Source organism: Protobothrops mucrosquamatus, unplaced genomic scaffold, assembly GCF_001527695.2.
Source record: "Protobothrops mucrosquamatus isolate PMUCROS unplaced genomic scaffold, P.Mucros_1.0 scaffold2532, whole genome shotgun sequence".
Classification (NCBI taxonomy): domain Eukaryota; kingdom Metazoa; phylum Chordata; class Lepidosauria; order Squamata; family Viperidae; genus Protobothrops; species Protobothrops mucrosquamatus.
In genome coordinates this window covers 99,368-117,812 of record NW_015388593.1, presented here as the reverse complement: position 1 = coordinate 117,812, position 18,445 = coordinate 99,368, and the positions used below count along the sequence as shown (strand labels likewise).

Genomic DNA, 18,445 nt, shown 5'->3' with positions numbered 1-18,445 from the left:
GAAGGTTGCAAATTGCAGTCACACCACCTGCAACTGTTGTAAACACCAGTTGTCTGCTAAGCTCCCAAATTTTGATCCTGTGACTCTGGGAATGCTGCAACAGGCGTTAAGTGTGAAGAGCGGTTGTAGGTCACTTCTTTCAGTGACGTTGTAACTTTGAACAGTCGCTAAATGAATGCTTGTAACTCGAGGACTTCCTGCATTACTCAGAGGAGAAGGGGGGAAAGTCTTCCATTTCAATTACTGGCAACCCTTAGAATCCTTCTTAGGTGTTTTTTTTTAACTGTGGCATAAAATTACAGAATTTCGGCCATTACAGCATCCTATCCCTGGGGGGGAATTCACAGGGCTAGTTTCATTACTTCTGATTTATTCCATTTGCACATCTAGACTAGGCTGATGAATTTCACTTCCATCTCACGTCCACAGCGTGGCACACTCTTAGCTAACAACTACCCAGCTGGGAAAGTGTTAGACAAAATGTATGTCCAGTTGCGCTGAATGTGATTTGATCATCTCAGGGTCTCTTCTCTGAATGATCTGCAAATCTATGTACAGGATTGGCTTCCGAGAAGCTGGAGGGTGTGTGTGTGTGTGTGTGATTTCGTTTGCTTTCTAAAGGATTTTTTTTTTTTGCACTTACAGACAGATTTGCATGCCTAATCACTTCCTCGCTATTAAATAACACTCTGACTCTGAATCTACAATCATCATCCCGGTGGTAAGTGCTGACCTACTTAACATGGGATGCGTAACAGCATCACAACTGATGCACACAGAAGGAATCAACTGCAGGGTCTACATGTTAAGAATCGCACTCCAGAGATTGTCCATCCACCGCTTCCCATAACCACAGCCAAGATGGCTACAAATTATAGATCAGCAACTTCTGGAAAGCTGTAAGTGGCTCATGTTGTGTTGGCAACACCCATTTCCTTGGCTGTACGTCCCTCTGAACATATTGGGGCTTGTGTTCCAGTAAATATTCAAAAGATTGCACCGTAGGCAGGCAAAAGGAAAACAAAAATTAAAGTATTCTTCCTCTTAGCAGGGTCTCACTAGGAAAGAGGTGGGCATTTTTTTAAAGAGGGTCACAGTTTTAAAACAAGTTGAGGGAGAGACACCCTGGACGTGGCAATGTTGCTACTGTAAATGTAGTAAACTCTCAAACATCCACAAAGGAATTCTGCCAAATTCTAGAAGCCACCAAAAAAATAAATAAAGGTTGTTTGGCTCTTCAATAATCCCCATCTATAGAGTTGGACCAATTCTGGGAAGTCATGTGGATCTATTGATATTAGCTTTGATGGCAGTGGGCCCATCTGTTGGGAGATGGGTGGGCTTCCTTGTGCAGTAGGTGGACCAATAGGAAAACAGATTGCTGGACCAGGTGGGACCAGATCTGATCTATAGGTAGTCCTTGACTTACAGCCGTTCCTTTAATAGCCGTTCAAAGTCAGAACAGCCCTGAAAAAAATTGGTCCTTGCACTGACAACTGTAGCAGGATCCCCAAGGTCACGTGATCAAAATTTGGCAACCAGAATGTATTTACAACAGAGGCAGCCCAACCCCCCGGGGTCACGTGACCATCATTTGCAATCTTCTCAGTCGGCTTCTGACAAGCTAAGTCAACAGGAAAGCTGGATTCGCTTAACATCTTCATGATTCCCTTAACGGCAGTGATTCACTGAACAACCGTGGGGACAAAAAAGGTTGTGCAATTGTGTGTGGGTCACTTAGTAATCTCCTTGCTTAGCAGTAGAAATTCTGGTCCAGATTGTAGTTGAGGATTGCCTGTATTAAGGCATGGCTTACATGCTTATGACTGAGATCACAAGTGTTAAGGGATCTTATATTTGCCCCAAATACGACATCGAGGCGAAAGAAGAGAACAAAGGAACTAAAGAATTAGCTCTTTCTTTCCCAAAGCCATCTTCGGGCTATTCTCTTTCAAGTTCTCAAAATGAGTTGCAGGGAATATTTCCTTCAAAGCCAAATTTGGGTCGATCACCGGGATTAGAGAGTTACTCTTCCAAGCTTTCGGACTCATGCTTAAGCCTATCTTCAGGGAATTTCTCTCTACCAGAACAGGTGCTTTGGGCTGTTTTGTGGTTTGTGTTTATGAGGTGCCTTCCATACTGGCTGACTGGTGTGTTGAATATTTTCTTCGTTTCAAAGAAGAGTTTAGCGATTCAGCGAGTTAGATCAAGAATAATAAAAAAAACAGGCTGTACGTGTCCTTAGGGTGTCTTTAAAGCAAACCCCTGGCCTCGGCGTCATCTAACAAATGCTCCTGAGCTTTGCCACCGCTGAAAGGTTAAGACTGCAACAAAGAACATGCCCTGCTCCAGTGAGCACACCAATACTTCAAAAATACAGATTAAGGGCTGCTTGGTGGAGTGCAAGGCTCCTATTAAAAGTTAACGAGCCCAGGTTGATCGTCCTCTGCTGTGATTGAAGTGCAGTTGTTTTTCTTGTTCCCAGGAAGGGGTTTAATTTAGGCACGGAGCATTCCCATCCTTCTTTCCTCACCAATTCAGAACCACTGATCTCCTGATCAGAGCTATTAAAGAGGTGACAACTGGTTCATATTTTGAGCTTGGTTGTTTTCTTGCAGACAAGTCGTTACTCAAATTAGGTAACATCATCAGTGCTACTCAGGACTAGTTCTGATGATGTTACCTAGTTTGGGTCATGAAACATCTGCAAGAAAACAAGCAACCTCAGAGAACACCAAAAACATCAAGTTCTCCTTCTTCTCCTCCTCCTCCCTGCAAACCTCACTCCCTTCCAGCACTGTTGATGTTACCTAGTTTGGGTCATGAAACATCTTCAAGAAAACAAGCAAGTCAGAGAGCACCAAGGACCCCCTCAGGTCAACCCTGAAATACAAATATTCTCCTTTATTAGTGGTTCATATTCATTAAGACTATGCCTAAGGGCCACCTTCTCCTGCTCACCCAATCTGGTGCCATAACCTCTGTGATTTGGTGCACAGCAAAACCCACATCCTAGACGCACCAACAACAGCTCCATCCAGGTTTGCCTTCCTGGATGACCTCCTTAAAAAGGGAGAAGCCACTGAAAGCAGAGAGGACAAGAGGCAGTGGGCAAGAAATATTTATGGAAGATTCTTTGCTCTCCAGAAAGACATTCTCACTTATCATTCTCATAAATGTACTCCTTATCGCTAGAGCATCAGAAAAGGGATTTAGTAGCTGGGTCAAGGGAAAATTACAACCTCCTCTGAGTTACTCTATAAATGTACATTTGACTCAGAGTTTAAGTAGCCATTCAGTGTTACTGCAGAGACATATCACTGGGAGGCAGGACATATATATATCAAGCCCAGAGATCTGTGCATAATTCATAACTCATAACTCACGTTTATTGTTTTTCTGCTTTCATTGTGGCCAGAAAAGTACCAACAAACAGGCAACACATTCAACACAACCCACCCTTTCTTTTGGCAAGATCCTATCGTTCTTCCCTTTGGCTCACTTGCTAATCTGTGTACAAAAACAGAGGGTTTTTAATGGTCGTGTAGAATAGGCTCACGTCCTTTTGAACTAGGACAGTTCTGAGCAAGAAGGGGGAAGGGGTTGGGTCCTTTGCGGATTGTGCATTGTTAATGCCAGGGGAAAGGAAAAAATACTACATACTGGAAAGTTGGGAAGGTGTCACTTTCTACATACTTGCTGTAGCAGCACTCCCACCATCTCAGTCAATGGTGGGCGAATCTTGGAAAGCTATCTCAGCAACATCTAGAAGCTTCAAATTCCTAACTTAACAGTGGTACGCCAGGGAGAGAGTGTAAAATAGGTAGCCAATGCACTGGTGCCATATTCTTACCCAAAGGCATTCTCACAAGAAACCAGCATGTAAGAAGCTAGACAACAATTATTAATCCAAACTCATGGTTAGGTGGGCTTATTTTATGAAGCCAACAATGGCGAGATGTTTGGAAGAACAGGGGGAAAGAATTCTGGCAAGTGGGAGCTTGTCACGATCACACTAGACATTTTGCAGGCAACCAAAGAGAATTCTAGGAACAAGGAAGATCCTTTACTCACCATTGACGGTGAGGTGTACCCAGCTGCCATTATGGAAAGTGTCATACTGCTGATCCAGCATGAGTACTTTACATTCGTACCAGCCCTGGTCTTCAGAGCGAACTTGCTCAATGCGTAGAGAGGCTTTATCGTGTAGGCTAGCACGGCCTGGAAGACAGCAGTCCAAAAGAGAAGTCAGTGGAGACAGAAAGAGAATATCCATTATTCTGCCAAGATTAACAATAACACTTGACACGCCCACACTTGAAGCCCTTATAAACAGAAGAACACTGACCCTGACATTGCCCTAAACTCCGCTGAAGATGTTACCTAGCCTGGTAACGAAACTTTCGGAAACCAACCCACAAGCTTGGAGAACGAACCTTCCCCCTCATTAACAATAATATTAAGATCACAGAAACTACGCGGGATGTTCCGGAGTAAACCTTATCCCAGAGTCTGCCAGAGGTAAGAATCGATGGGAGATTTGAGGACAAATGGTGCCTAGAACTTCAAGCCTTCTCAATTGAGCCTTCTGGTGAAAACGGGACGAGATTAAAGTTTTTATGTGCTTCCTAAACTACATGTTACCATGCTCTTTTCTTTCAATTAGCACATTTTTCCTCCAGCAAGGAAGAAAAGCAGCAAAGTCAAGTCCTGTGGGAGAGAGTTGAAAGAGTCAAATACGTTGGTTCTGAAGAACTGCAGAGCCCTTCCGAAAGGTTTAGAATTCGGTTCCCCAGCAGTCTTCGCCATCATGGCTGGTGGCCAGGAATTCTGGGGAAATCCCAAATATCCAAAGAGTCCCCATTGCTAACACCTCACCAAGGAGCAAGTCACTTCTGAGATCCAAGAGAGAGAGAAAATATCCAACCACCCTCCATCACTAAAATCTGTTGGACTGAGGTAGTCTTGAAAAATTATCTGCTGGTGTCCTGCCGTTCAAACAGCTGAGGGATGGAGGGAGCTGAATTTACTTTTTTTCCCACAATCTGATCTAATAAGCTAATTAGTATTCCTGGATTGGAGTCAGGAATGCTCTTGACAGCTTGGGGCCTTAGCAGACAGACAGTCGAACACATGGCCCTAGCAGATGCAAAGCCAGAAGGTGGTTAGAGAACAGCCTTCAGCTCCAGAGATACCAGCAGGCAAGACGGTATAATCACCTTTGCTATGAGGACTTGTTGAAAGGCAGAGTTCAATACAGATCCAGTCTCCATATGAGAAAGATTCAGAAGGAAGTAACAGAAGCAGAAGCAGGCGGATGGACACATTCCTAAAAGCCATATTCTTCAAGTGAAGCTGTGAGAGTTGAGTTACCACTTTGATTGCCAGTTTGCTTCCAATTCAAGGTGTTTGTTATCATCTTTGAAGCCCTTCGTGGCCTGGGTCCAGACTACCTGAGGAACCATTTCACCCCAATGGGATTGGCCCAACTCACCCATGCTGGCAGAAGGACCGTGCTGTGGAAGCCATCGGTCAAGGAATTTCAGCTGACAGGGTCCAGGAGAAGAGCCTTTTCAGCCACATCTCCTGCCCTCTGGTCCTGGGGTGAGATCTGCACCTACCCTTTTGGCCTTCAGGAAGGGCTTGAAGACATGGCTGTGCCCAACTAGCACTGGGTACCACTAAATCATTTTGGAGGTGGCTAGCGGATTAGGTAAGGCCCCCATCTCCTCCCAGTGTGCATTCTGCTCCCTTCCTCTCCAACATGGTCAATTTTGGGTTTTTTTGTTTTTAATTTAAATGCAATATCTGCATTTATTGTTTTAAAGTTTCGATATTTTATGCGGGTGTTGTTTTTTTTAAAGAGTGACCGTAAGCTGCCTAAAGTAGCCAAGATGGGCGGCATATTTAAATTTAATAAATAAATTGATTGATTAAACTGATTCCAAGATTGTTTGGAGTCTATAATTTCTTTTTAACTTACCAGCATATTCTGGATCCACATGAGGAGGGTAGAACCCAAACTTGATGAAGATGGGGATGGGCACACCAAATTTGAACCACTCAACCACATAAGGAGGGGGTTGGCCCGTCACTGGATGGATTACATCACATCCCAGAATGACACTTTCACGAGCACGAGCCGTCACAAACTCGGGTTCCTCTCTTAAACCGTGGGCACCTGGGGAAAAAGGAAGGGGGGGGATGAAGGGGAAAAAGGGGGGGATTCAATCATTTTCCCTAAGCCAAGAAGAAAATCTATTTATGGCTACAGCTGTATCCAACAATTGTGTTTGTATCACACATCAGCTACAAATTTAGCAGTTACAATGGTTAAAACCTGCTTGGCATGGTGAATGTCAACCTTGTTCAAATATTGGTTGACTTCAAATGTACCAACTCAGTCCATTTGGTTAGTTTATGGCTTATTGTACTGTGCAATCCCAACTGATAGATTGGACCAGTAACCAGGAGAAGCTGGAATCTCCGCCACTGAGATCCTGACAGAAGTTGACCCAATCTCTCTAAGACTGGAGAGTTTTTAAAATTGCTGAATTGATCGTAGTCCAGGAATCCAGGAAGAGGGTGTCCACCTATTCTCCAGAGCACCTGAAGGCAGAACAAGAAGCAATGGATGGAAACTAATCAAGGAGAGAAGCAACCTAGAACTAAGGAGTCATTTTCTGACAGTGAGAACAATTAACCAGTGGAATGCCTTGCCTTCAGGAGTTGCGGGTGCTCCAAATCTGGAGGTTTTTAAGAAGAGATTGGACAGCCATTTATCTGGTTGCATAGGCTTTCCTGCTTGAGATAGGGGGTTGGACTAGAAGACCTCCAAGATCCCTTCCAACTCTGTTATTCTGTTCAAGAAGACCACAGATAAACCTATCAGGACACATGGGTGGGTAAAACCTTTCTTTCAGTATCTTCATTTTGTTAAGCACAGACCAAGCCACATGGTCTCTCCTTAACAGCTCACATCCTTCTGTCAAGGTCATCTTCAGGAAGAACTTAGTGTGTTCTTTTCCTAACCGGGAACAATCACAGATGCTGTGGTGCAGCTCTTTCATTATTCTCTCTCTCTCTCTCTCTCTCTCTCTCTCTCTCTCTCTCTCTCTCTCTCTCTCTCTCTCTCTCTCTCTCTCACACACACACACACACACACACACACACACACACACACACACGGAAGAGCCCATCTACGCCCCTACACACAGCAGGTTAGGCTTCAAGGTGACTCTGACTTTTCAGGAAGAAAGCGAGCATGGAGGGAGAGCGGAGAAATGTTCCTGCATTTATAGGACCGTGCATTGGTTAGTGCATTAAAAGAAGTGATTTATAAAGAAGGCAAGATGGGGGATTCTATCCAGGCAAGGTGTAGACATCTCCAAAGCCCCCCCCCACCCTCAAGGAAGATTGTCTCCGCCTGAGCTTATTATCAAGCCAGCATTTAAAGGGAGCCTTTCAGCATCACTCCAAGGTGACTTTCCGGCAGTTTCTCCCTACCTCCGCCCCCTTTTCTTTCTCCTTCTCACTTCAGGGAGGGGTGGGCACAGAAAAGGGGAGGGAGGGAATCAGCAACAGCTCTGTGGCTTCTCCTTCACTATTCTTCCTTGAATGTTTTTTGCCTCACCTAATAATATCTACAGGGAGTGGTTTTCTTCTTGGTGGCACCCATTCATAAATGGATCTGTCTTCAGAGCCAATCGCTTGCCAACGCACGCCAAAAAATTCCTGGAAGGGTCTTTGATGGGGAAGTCACTGACAACACCAGGGTTGCCAGTCAACACCTTGGCAGCACTGATCCCAAAGCCAAAGGATCCGTTTCAACCTCTCCCTCCAAGGATTCCCTCCAGAGCCTAGAATCCTACCTCTGAAGAATCCTACTTTTATCTGAAGTAAAATCTGCAGAATCCTACTTTTATCTGAAGTAAAATCTGCAATTGGATCTCCCGGCGTTGAGATGCAGAAATAAGATCTCTGTTAATGCTTCCAAAGCGTGAAGGCACAGAGGCTTACAAATCATGCCGAGCTACAGTAGAGTCTTTCACAAACTGTGGGATCACAACTCTAAACAGCCCCAGACAGTATGCCCACTGTTAGAGACCCCAGAAGTTGCAGTTCAACATCTGAGTACCATCCAGCCAATCCAGTATTCCCACTGTGTTTCACCAAGGAGATCTTGAGTTACGTTGGGTTAACAGAATAACAGAGTTGGAAGGGATGTTAGAGGTCTTCTAGTCCAACCCCCTGCTCAGGCAGGAAAACCTATACCATTTCAGACAAATAGTTGTCTAATCTCTTCTTTAAACTTCCGTTGTTGGAGCATTCACAACTTCCAGAGGCAAGTTGTTCCACTGATTAATTGTTTTCACTGTCAGAAAATTTCCTCTTAGTTCTAGGTTGCTTCTCTCTTTGATTAGTTTCCATCTGTTGCTTCTTGTCCTGCCTTCAGGTGCTTTGGAGAATAGCTTGACTCCCTCTTCTTTGTGACAACTCCTTAGATATTGGAACACTACTATCATGTCACCCTTTGTCCTTCTTTTCATTGTCTTCCCTTTGACCTTTAGCCACAAACTAAAATTGCCTAAAATTCTTGGCTGAGCTTCACCTTATTCAACCATGGGCAGTCCTTCACTCTGCAGAGGAAAGAATACAGGAATATCCCCTCCCCAGAATCTTTGACAATCACTGAAAAGAAAAATGGAACTAAGCGTACTTTATAGTAGAGAAGAACTTGGACATCTCCCCAATGGATACATGAACCTCATAGAAATTATGGCCCACAAATGTCTTAAAAATATGGACATCAAGCAAAGTCCTTGGGCCAGGAGCACAGAAGCAGTACATTACACTTTCAGCACCACCTTCGGGAATGCTTAGCCAAATAGGACTAAAATCACCAGAAAAAAGATCTCTAAACAAATAAATGCATTGAGAAAGAACAAAAATTGTACTATTAAATGTTGCAAGAAGTTCAGAAGATCTAACAGAGATATACAGACCCTCATATTTCTTCTTACAGATCAAGCAGGAAAGCTTCCTCCACCCCAAACTGGCCTGGAGCCAGCCTGAAGTGCCCCTAGATAACCAGCTACATCCAGGAACAAGTAGGAGTAACAGATCCTGAAACCAAGTGCTGCCTCGTGGACTGTTCCTGATCAGAATCCATGCCCTGGTGACTTTATTCCAATGGCCTTCTCTTCCATCAACCCTTCCCACAATCTAAGCCAGGGGTGTAAAACTCAATTTCATTGAGGGCCGCATCAGCATTGTGGTTGCCCTTGGGGGGCTGGGTGGGTGTAGCCAGGGTGGGCATGGCCAGCTCTACATCGTTTGCGTCAAGGGTGCCTATGGGGGCCTGGGCAGGAGTGGGACAGATCTGAAGGCCTCTGGCAGAGGGGGGTGGGACTGGGGCAAGTGCCAAGGCATGGTCCACTGGAGGAGCTTCACTGCCTGCTGAAACCCCTCCGCCGGAGTCCATCAAGCCGGATATGTGAAGTAGGTGAGGGCCATTTGCTGGCCACTTCCAGGTGATGGTGCATGCTGGGGAGGTGTCACCCTTTGTGAGGAATGAAGAAATGCACCATCACCTGGAAGGGGGCGGGGCCGACACAGCAGGGGCTGGTTCCTCGCTGTTTCCAGACGGCCTTGCGGAGCTAGGACTGAATGCATTTCAGCATAGAATGGCCACCACAAAATTGTACACTGGCTCCCGGCTCACCTGGGCCAGGGCCAAGGCAGTGGGGGCCGTTCCCTCACTGTTTCCAGGATGGCTTCGCGGGCCACATGAAACCACTTCGTAGGCCGCATCCGGCCCCGGGCCTTGTGTTTGACATGTCTGATCTAAGCCAACTTCGATCTGAATGCTGCCCTACACTCCAATTTTTGTTTCTTATTTCAGGAACCCTCAGAGCACACCTGGGTGCCATACAGTGGTCTGCTCTCAAAAAATGAGCTCCTTATTTGTGTTTCTGATTACAGTGTTACTTGCCCCAGCATGCAAAGTGAGAACCCTAGGTAAGCTGTTGGTGGGACTGAGGTAAGGTGTCAAGGATCAGCCAAGCCCGCTTGGTGAAATATTAAGTCTACAGATTCTGTGGCAGGAAGCAAACCAGGTGTGATTTTGCTGGTTTATTGGGAGAAGCTGAGCCACTTAACCTATGAAGAACTACACACCAGCTGCGTTTGCCAGGTGAGGTTAAGGTGGGATAGTCATTCGTGACTTGGCGGCAGAAACACGGGTATTATCATGACCCTTTGTGCAAACCAGGTCATCACACAAAGCCACAATCCGTTTTCTTTGTTTGCTCACTGCGTGCCAATGCTGTCACGGTGTTCTACTATGCTCCAAACAGGGCTTTGCATGTTGCAGGAACCTGCAGACAATCTGGCCAATGACATGTCAGCTAATAAAGCCCAAACTGAATAAAGCATGGTTCAAGGGATTCATGTGACTTGGGAACGCAGCCACTGTTTTGGGGTCCATCTGAACCATCAAACATCGGTGGGGGGAGGGTACAGATTTTTGCTCCTTCTTGACCACAGTTCCTCACCCCAAAGTATAACTAGTAACTAGTTTGGGAAAGCAGCCACTTTCCCAAACTAGTTACTACCATGGGCAAAATGGATGGAGGCAAAACTCTAAGCATTCCTCCCAACTGATTCCAGGATCCTGCAACTGGATTTCTCATGATTTTTTCTCAGTGAGCAATTAATCGTCCCCCGTTTCTAACTGCAATCTGCAGCAAGGATTTTGTTCCTGACTTCTCCATACGAGCCATAAAGTAGCTTCAAAAAAAGATTTAAAAAGTGCTCTTCTCTTGCTGCCGCCCCCCCCCCATCATCACCACCACCGCATCCTCCCTGCTGGGCTGTTGCTGATTGGCCCAAGATGACATCACCATTTTTTCCATCACAGGAGTCTGGTCCGCCGGCGAGTCTATTTTTGGCACCCACGAGACAGGCATTAACCAGCAACTGGCTCCGATGGGGCCAAGCGAGCTTACGATGCTAGAAGTCCCTCCGGGATGGGACGGAGAAAGGACAGGTGGGAATGCCCAGAGAAACCGTTATTCCTGCTCTCGCCTCTCCCCCCCCCCCCCGCTTCTCCCTATCCGCGCACACTCCGACGCTCGTTTGGGAGAGATGATGAAGCTACAAAGAGGCTTGGATGCCGGTGGGAAGAAAAAGCAGAGAGGAGAGGAAAGGAGAGAGGGAGGGAGGGAGGGAGAGAATTGAAGTGCCAGTGATTGGATCCTGCCTGGACTGATGGAGAAAATATCAAAGACCTGGAGAGAAGAGCAAGGCCAGCCAGGTGGCAGTTCAGGGGGTGCCACCTCTCAGCACCAATCATTCAAGCAAAGCTTCTACCCTATGCCATTGTTTTGCCTACCCCCGGGATGTGTCTCCTTATCACTGCATTTGCAGTACGGTGAAATTACTTTGGGTTGCTGGCTCCCTCCTCCCCTTCTCTTCCGCTGGTCAGCCACAAAAAGATGCAGATTCCGGAGAAGGCTTGTCCGTCATCCCGCTGATGGAGGCCAAGGGAAAGAGATAAAAGAAGATTCCTTTTTAAGGAATATAGAGGCAGTACAACTGCTCCTCTTTAGAGCTAATTTCCAATCCAGGGTGGAATCCATCTCACCACAATCCTCCCACAATCCTCAAAAAGAACTGTCAGACTGTCCTGCCTGGTCCATTTCAGAAATCCAAAAATCAACATTTCACTTCAGCAGTCTTAGCGGTACTTCTCTATGTTTGGCTTATTTAACAGAATAATAGAGTAGGAAGGGACCTTGAAGGTCTTCTAGTCCAACCCCTGCTCAAGCAGGAAATCCTATACCATGTCAGACAAATGGCTGTCCAGTCTCTTCTTAAAAACCTCCAGTGATGGAACACCCACATCTTCTGGAAGCAAACTGTTCCAGTGCTTAATTGTTCTCACTGTCAGGAAGTTTCTCCTTAGTTCCAGGTTGCTTCTCTGCTTGATTAATTTCCATCCGTTGCTTCTTGTCCTGCCTTCAGGGGCTTTGGAGAATAGCTTGACCCCCCTCTTCTTTATGGCAGCCCCTTAGATATTGGAACACTGCTAATAATTAAATAATTCCACTCTGCTAATGCTGAACTGTGACCCATCAAACCCCTTGGACGAGGAGCCTTCAGTTTCTATTTATGGAGGGTTTGTGATTAAGTTTTAGAAACTGGTAAAGTGCTGGATCAAAGATGGCACTAGGTCAGGCTGCAATTCTGGGTTACAGAAAGCAAATTGTCCACGTGTGTTAGTTAATTTCATGTTTCCTATCTATAAGTCTTCACCATGAAAGACTGGTGCTGGTCCAAGTCATCACTGATGTAAAATCATTGCAGCATCTCTCTAAGATGGAACCGGTGGTCTTCTAGCAAGCCAAGGACTTGATGTACTTTAGCAAAATCTCCAGTTCTCTTATCTCTTGATGAGGATCAAGATCACTCTTTCTCCTTTGAGGTCTTTCTAGTTGCAAGACAGACAGACAGACAGACAGGCCCAGCAGACAGCAAGGAGAAGATGACAGATAACGAAGACATGAAGGATGTCTGGCCAACATTGGACTTCTACTTAAGGTGTAAAGATCTAACCCATCTACACTACTCCATCATCACACTTGATGAAGCTAGCACCGTATTGGCTACCACATCTGGGCTATAAAACTCCATTATCTTTGTGATTTGCAGAACAAAATATGTCCAAAGCAAATGGTTATAATCACACTTGCCCATAGAGATAGACCCACCTCAGGGAACTCTAGATATGTAGACCAACATCCAGAATTTTTCACAGTGCATAACTTGGGGGTTATGGAATTAACCCACATGTTGTAGCCATGTGTTTCAGTGTTTCTTAAACTTGTCAGCTTGAAGATGGGTGGGCTTCAACTCCCAGAATTCCCCAGCCACTCATACTGGTAGGAAATTCTGGGAATTGAAGTCCATACCTCTTAAAATGGTTAAGGTGGAGAAACACTGATCTAGAGGCCTTGTTGATCATTTCCAACCTTTCACCAGAACCTCCACTTCTCACTAACAAGTGTAAAAAGTGCTCTTAACTAGATTGTATTTCGAAACCCTTCCTTGTGGGCTCGGCTGACAGGAAGATGCCGGTAATTCAGCAACCGTTTAATGATTTCTCAGCGCACAGACACACAAGCGCCTAGCCACACGAGATCCTTGTCTGTCTGAAATCGACAACACTATGGACAACTAGACTAGGTTGGTCCTCTGGGAATATGCCTGGCAATCTTGTAAGTCTCAGGTAAAAATCCATTCTAGCCTTGAAGTCACCTTAAGTGCTCTTGATTCCATTTTCTGCCGGAGTCTGCAACTGTTTGACAAGATGTGGAGCCATTGGTTTCCGGGAATTCATGCAAAAGTTAAGTGTTACCGGAAAGAAGGAACATGGATAAGCATAAAACAAGAAACTCTCCACCTCAAGACAGCACAGAAGACATGCCTGAGAAGGGCTGGCATTCTAGCTTCTGATGCAGGATTCCCTACAGAAGAACTTTTGGACCAGATCTTAAGAATACCCAAGGAGGTCCATCATAACTTTGAAATGGTTGTCAGTCAAGGGCTACCTGTAATCCTCCATTCTTGTACTTTGGAGAAGGAATAGTTGAGGAATGTCTTCAATCAGAATAGACCTTGGAAGGGACCTTGGAGATGTTCTAGTCAAACCCACTGCTCAAGCAGGAGACCCTATACCATTTCAAACAGGTGGCTGTCCAGTGATGAAGCACCTCCAGTGATGAAGCACTCACAACATCTGAAGGCAAGCTGTTCAACTGGTTAATTGTTCTCACTGTTAGGAAGTTTCTCCTTAGCTCTAGGTTGCTTCTCTCCTTGATTAGTTTCCATCCATTGTTTCTTGTCTTGCTTTCTGGTGCTTTGGAAAATAAGTTGACCCCCTCTTCTTTGTGGCAGCCCTTCAAATACTGGAATACTGCTATCATGTCACCCCTAGTCCTTCTTTTCTCTAGACTAGCCGTACTTAATTCCTGTAACTGTTCTTCCTATGTTTTTGTCTCCAGGCCTTTAATCATCTTAGCTGCTCTTTGCACTTTTTTAAATGTCTCAACATCGTTTTTGTAATGTGGTGACCAGAACTGGTGTGGCCTTACTAAGGATTTATAAAGCGGCACTAATATTATTAGTACTTCTTTCTCCATATAATTATTTCAATATTACCAATACTTCTTTCTCCATGCCAAGTAGCGTTTGGTATCCACTGCCGTGTGCACCACCATTAGCTTTGCATCGGTTTTCCTCTAAAACTGGGAAGCTATGTCTGTCACCAGAGAGATGACATCACTCTCCTAAGGGCAAATTATAATCTTCCTGGCCGATTGCAAGACGCTTCCCCTAGCAGTGCATGGGCAACGTGAGGCAGTCATTTCCCTTCATGCAAGCTAACTGCTACCCAGGATTTCATTAAAAAAGGGGGAAAAAACAGGACCAAAGGAGTGCAGCAGTGGGCTTAACCCGTTCAGGGGTCAGCCTGGTGCTATTTTTAACCAGAGGCACAAGATTTGGAAGATGTACGTTAATGAACACAACAGCCTCCTTCGAAGGCCAAATGGGCACAGCTGGTGTTACAGAATTAGCAAGTTTCTGGGGCACATGGCACGGCTTCTAGCAAGCCTGAGTCCAACCTGAACTTCATGGCAACAAAAATGTCCCCCTGTAGCCCACCACCACCAAAAGAGGCCCCTGCGACCTCTCATTTGAGCTCCAGAAACCCTCCTCCCCTCTGCAAAAAGAGAATCAGATCCTGGCTGCAACACATCTGCCAATCCGATTAGAAAGAGTTCTACTTCCGCAAAATGGGAGCGACCGAGAAGGCAAGGTGGACCCAACTTTCATTTTGCATGGGAGGTTTTCAGGACCCAGGGATGCATTTGGCATCGGAAGGGCACCCTGCCAAACCCCCTCTCCCTGAAGGAGGAAGACGAAGGATAGATTGTCTGTGTGGTTCTTTTGGCAGGGCTTTCTAAGGCTAAGCTTCACTCAAATGCCATACGATTCATTTGGAGCCTTTAACACAATCACACCTCCTTCCGTCACATTGAAAAGGGATCGTTTCGGGAGCAGCTCTGAGGAAGGTCCAGAGTCACAAGTAGCTCCTGCAAACCTAAACTCACTCGGCCCACCTTCAAGAGGATTTCTTCCAACAGATTGGAGAACCAGTGTGGGTGTGGGTATGTGCGCGCACATGCGCGCACGTGCACAGACATGCGCACAGACACACACATACACAAACAAGGAGATGGCATCCAAGGAGATCTAAAGGATTGCAACCACAGTATTCAAGCCAACTCTTTGTCCTTCCCTCTGCAAAAGGATGAAATCACCTTCTTTCTTTCTTTCTTTCTTTCTTTCTTTCTTTCTTTCTTTCTTTCTTTCTTTTTTTCTTTCTTTCTTTCTTTCTTTCTTTCTTTCTTTCTTTCTTTCTTGAAAAATCTTCATCAGGGTCCAGTCCGAGCCAGGAATAAATAAAATGGAGACTGCTTTAAAAAGAAGGTTGCTGTTTATTGAAGAACAGAGTCCCTGGAGGCGGGGGCATGGGATCCTCTTTTTGTGACCTTCTGACAAGCAAAATCAATGAGGAAGCCAGGTTCACTTAACAACCTTGGTGTTAACTTAACATCTACAGTGATTCACTTAACAAACGTGGCGAGAAAAGTGATAAAATGGGATAAAAGTCACTTAACGAATTTCTCACTGAGCGACATAAATTTTGGGCTCAATTGTATTCATAAGTTAAGGACACCTGTACTCAGCTACACTCATTACTTCTACTAATATTCCCCTAAAATAAGCTGAAGTAACAAAACCGAGAAGTAAGTTAGATCAGACAGGTCAAACACAAGGCTCGGGGGCCGGATGCGGCCCGGGAAGTGGTTTCATGTGGCCCACGAAGCCATCCTGGAAACAGTGAGGGAACAGCCCCCACTGCCTTGGTTCTGGCCCAGGCCGGCCGGGAGCCAATGTACAATTTTGTGGTGGCCATCTATGCTGAAACACATTCAGTCTTAGCTCCACAAGGCCGTCTGGAAACAGTGAGGAACCAGCCCCTGCCGCATTGGCCCCGCCCCCTGGGTGCATGCTGGGGAGGTGTCACCCTTTGTGAGGAATGAAGAAATGGACCATGCTTGGTGCTTGCCCCAGTTCCACCCTCTTCTGCCGGAGACCCTCAGATCTGTCCCATTCCTACCCAGGCCCCCACAGGCACCCTTGACGCGAACGATGTAAAGCTGGCCGTGCCCACCCAGTAGGCCACACCCACTCCATCCACACCCACCCAGTAGGCTGCACCCACCCTGGCCACACCCATCTGGCTCCCCTGAGGGCAACCGCAATGCTGATGTGGCCCTCAATGAAATTGAGTTTGACACCCCTGAGTTAGATGCTTTCCGTATGTTCTATCTGAGAATGTCCTTGAAGCTTCTTCAGAAACTTCAGCTGATGCAAGGAGACACCCTCTATCTATCAACAGACATTCTCACCTGTCATATATTATTAGTCCAACCTGCTCTCTTCAAAATCTGTTGGACTGCAATTTCATAATTCCTCAGAAAAAAAACAGTTTAAGTATATTTATCACATCAGGCACATAAATGCCGAGATGAATGTTTTACTACTCCTTAATTATTGAATGTTTAATTTCATATTTGTGAATGCTTTAACTTGCACTCAATGCACATAGCACCTATCTTGAAAAATAGTTGTTGTTATTATTATTATTATTATTATTATTATTATTATTATTATTATTATTATTATTATTATTGTTATTATTATTATTATTAATGATAATAGCAAATGAGCCACAGTCCAATAATAAGGAAGCCTGGCTGCCCTGTGAACTAAATTGCCCAGCAGTTTTCCGTTCCATGGATGGTAATTACAGGCAAAATTCTGTTTTTTTTCCATGAGACAAAAAAGTACCCATGCTGTTTAGTCAAAAGAGCCATAAATATTCATAATTTGCTACAACAACACATACAATACATGACCTATTACATCACTGATAATCCTTAATTCAGGAATCAACTACACTTCCCGTGATTTTCTATTTTATTTGGTAAAAGCAGACTTCGATTCAGAGTATTGGATAAGAAGGTCCCAAATTTATATTTAAGGAAAGAGGAGAGAATCCAGAATGTCTTTGTTCCCGTTTCATTTTAAGCCAGATGTCTTTTTAGAACGATACAGTTAATTGATTTTTTTTTTCAACCCAGATTTCAAAAAAAGGATAAGAGAGATCTATTTTTACCTGTTTGGCTGAACTCGGCACCCTAAATGGATTTGCAGAAGACTCGAGGTATTAAGTGTATTCCAGAAAAGTCTGCCAAGATAATTTTTCAACGTAAGAGAATGAAAAGGGAGGTTTCGTTTTTTTTTCTTCTCTTCTCTTCTCTTCCTCATTCTCCTAGGAGAACCTGAGCTACACCTGAGCAAGCATCATCTTTAAAGGCATCTTATCACTCTGGAACTTCCCCCCCCCCCCCCGTAAATACGGTTCCTGGAGGTGTGTCTTGCACGCAAAACAAAGTATGCATCCGGCTGGAATTTCACTCAAAGGCTACAAGACAAGCTCAACAACACACTAATGGCACATAGAGTCTTCTGCTCCAATAAGCAACACGGCATGCTGGACTTCTGCCACCCTATGCTGCCAGGTGGAATTCCCTGTAGGGAGAGGGTGAAAGGTGCCATCTACAGGAGGGTGTCCACATGTTTTAAATGGTGAATGCAGCCGTATAGCCAAAGCCCCACCTATACAGACAGGACACACAAATACACACACATAATGGGTACCTTGAAGTGGAGCTTTGATTGTGACATCATCACACCCCATTTTTGCAAATTTTGAACACACACAGGCATACTCTTTCTCACACACACAGGGTGGTTCCTGGCTGGGAAGAACACTACTGGTCCACAATGAAGAGGCAAGGTGCACTGCGACTTGGTTTGCATATCTCAAGTGTTTCTCAACCTTGGCAACTTTAAGACATGTGGACTTTGACTCCCAGAATGCCCCAGCCAGCTTTGCTGCCTGGGGAATTCTGGGATTTGAATTCCACATGTCTTAAAGTTGTCAAGGTTGAGAAACACTGGCATATCTCATTAAGCCATGTGTGGGTTTGGCTCTTGCAAGTATATAACTAACACTTGCATTTCTCCACAACAGTTAAGAGTAGTGGAGGAACACAGCCAGTGATAGTTTATTCCTATCTCTGTCTCTGCCATCTTGAGCTCCTTCTAAACCACGGATCTCTTTCTGAGTTCACATATCCCGCTCAGACATAATGGGGCTTATCTGGTGTGCCTTAATATGTCATGTGAACTCAGTCATAAGGACTTTTAAACCATGTTATATAATTTAGCATGCTGTGCAAATAAT

General features: G+C 45.1%; 1 protein-coding gene across 1 annotated transcript in view; it reads right to left on the bottom strand.

Annotated features, from left to right (window-relative positions):
• IGSF9B (immunoglobulin superfamily member 9B) overlaps nucleotides 1–18,445 on the bottom strand; it is a 125,428-nt gene that overhangs the window by 38,559 nt on the left and 68,424 nt on the right. Inside the window, exons 2-4 of the mRNA XM_029285925.1 lie at nucleotides 7,872–7,937; nucleotides 5,984–6,181; nucleotides 4,075–4,221 (exon numbers count right to left, since the gene is read on the bottom strand). Coding sequence (XP_029141758.1) covers nucleotides 4,075–4,221; nucleotides 5,984–6,181; nucleotides 7,872–7,937 — 411 coding nt within the window. The remainder of the gene's footprint in view (nucleotides 1–4,074; nucleotides 4,222–5,983; nucleotides 6,182–7,871; nucleotides 7,938–18,445) is intronic.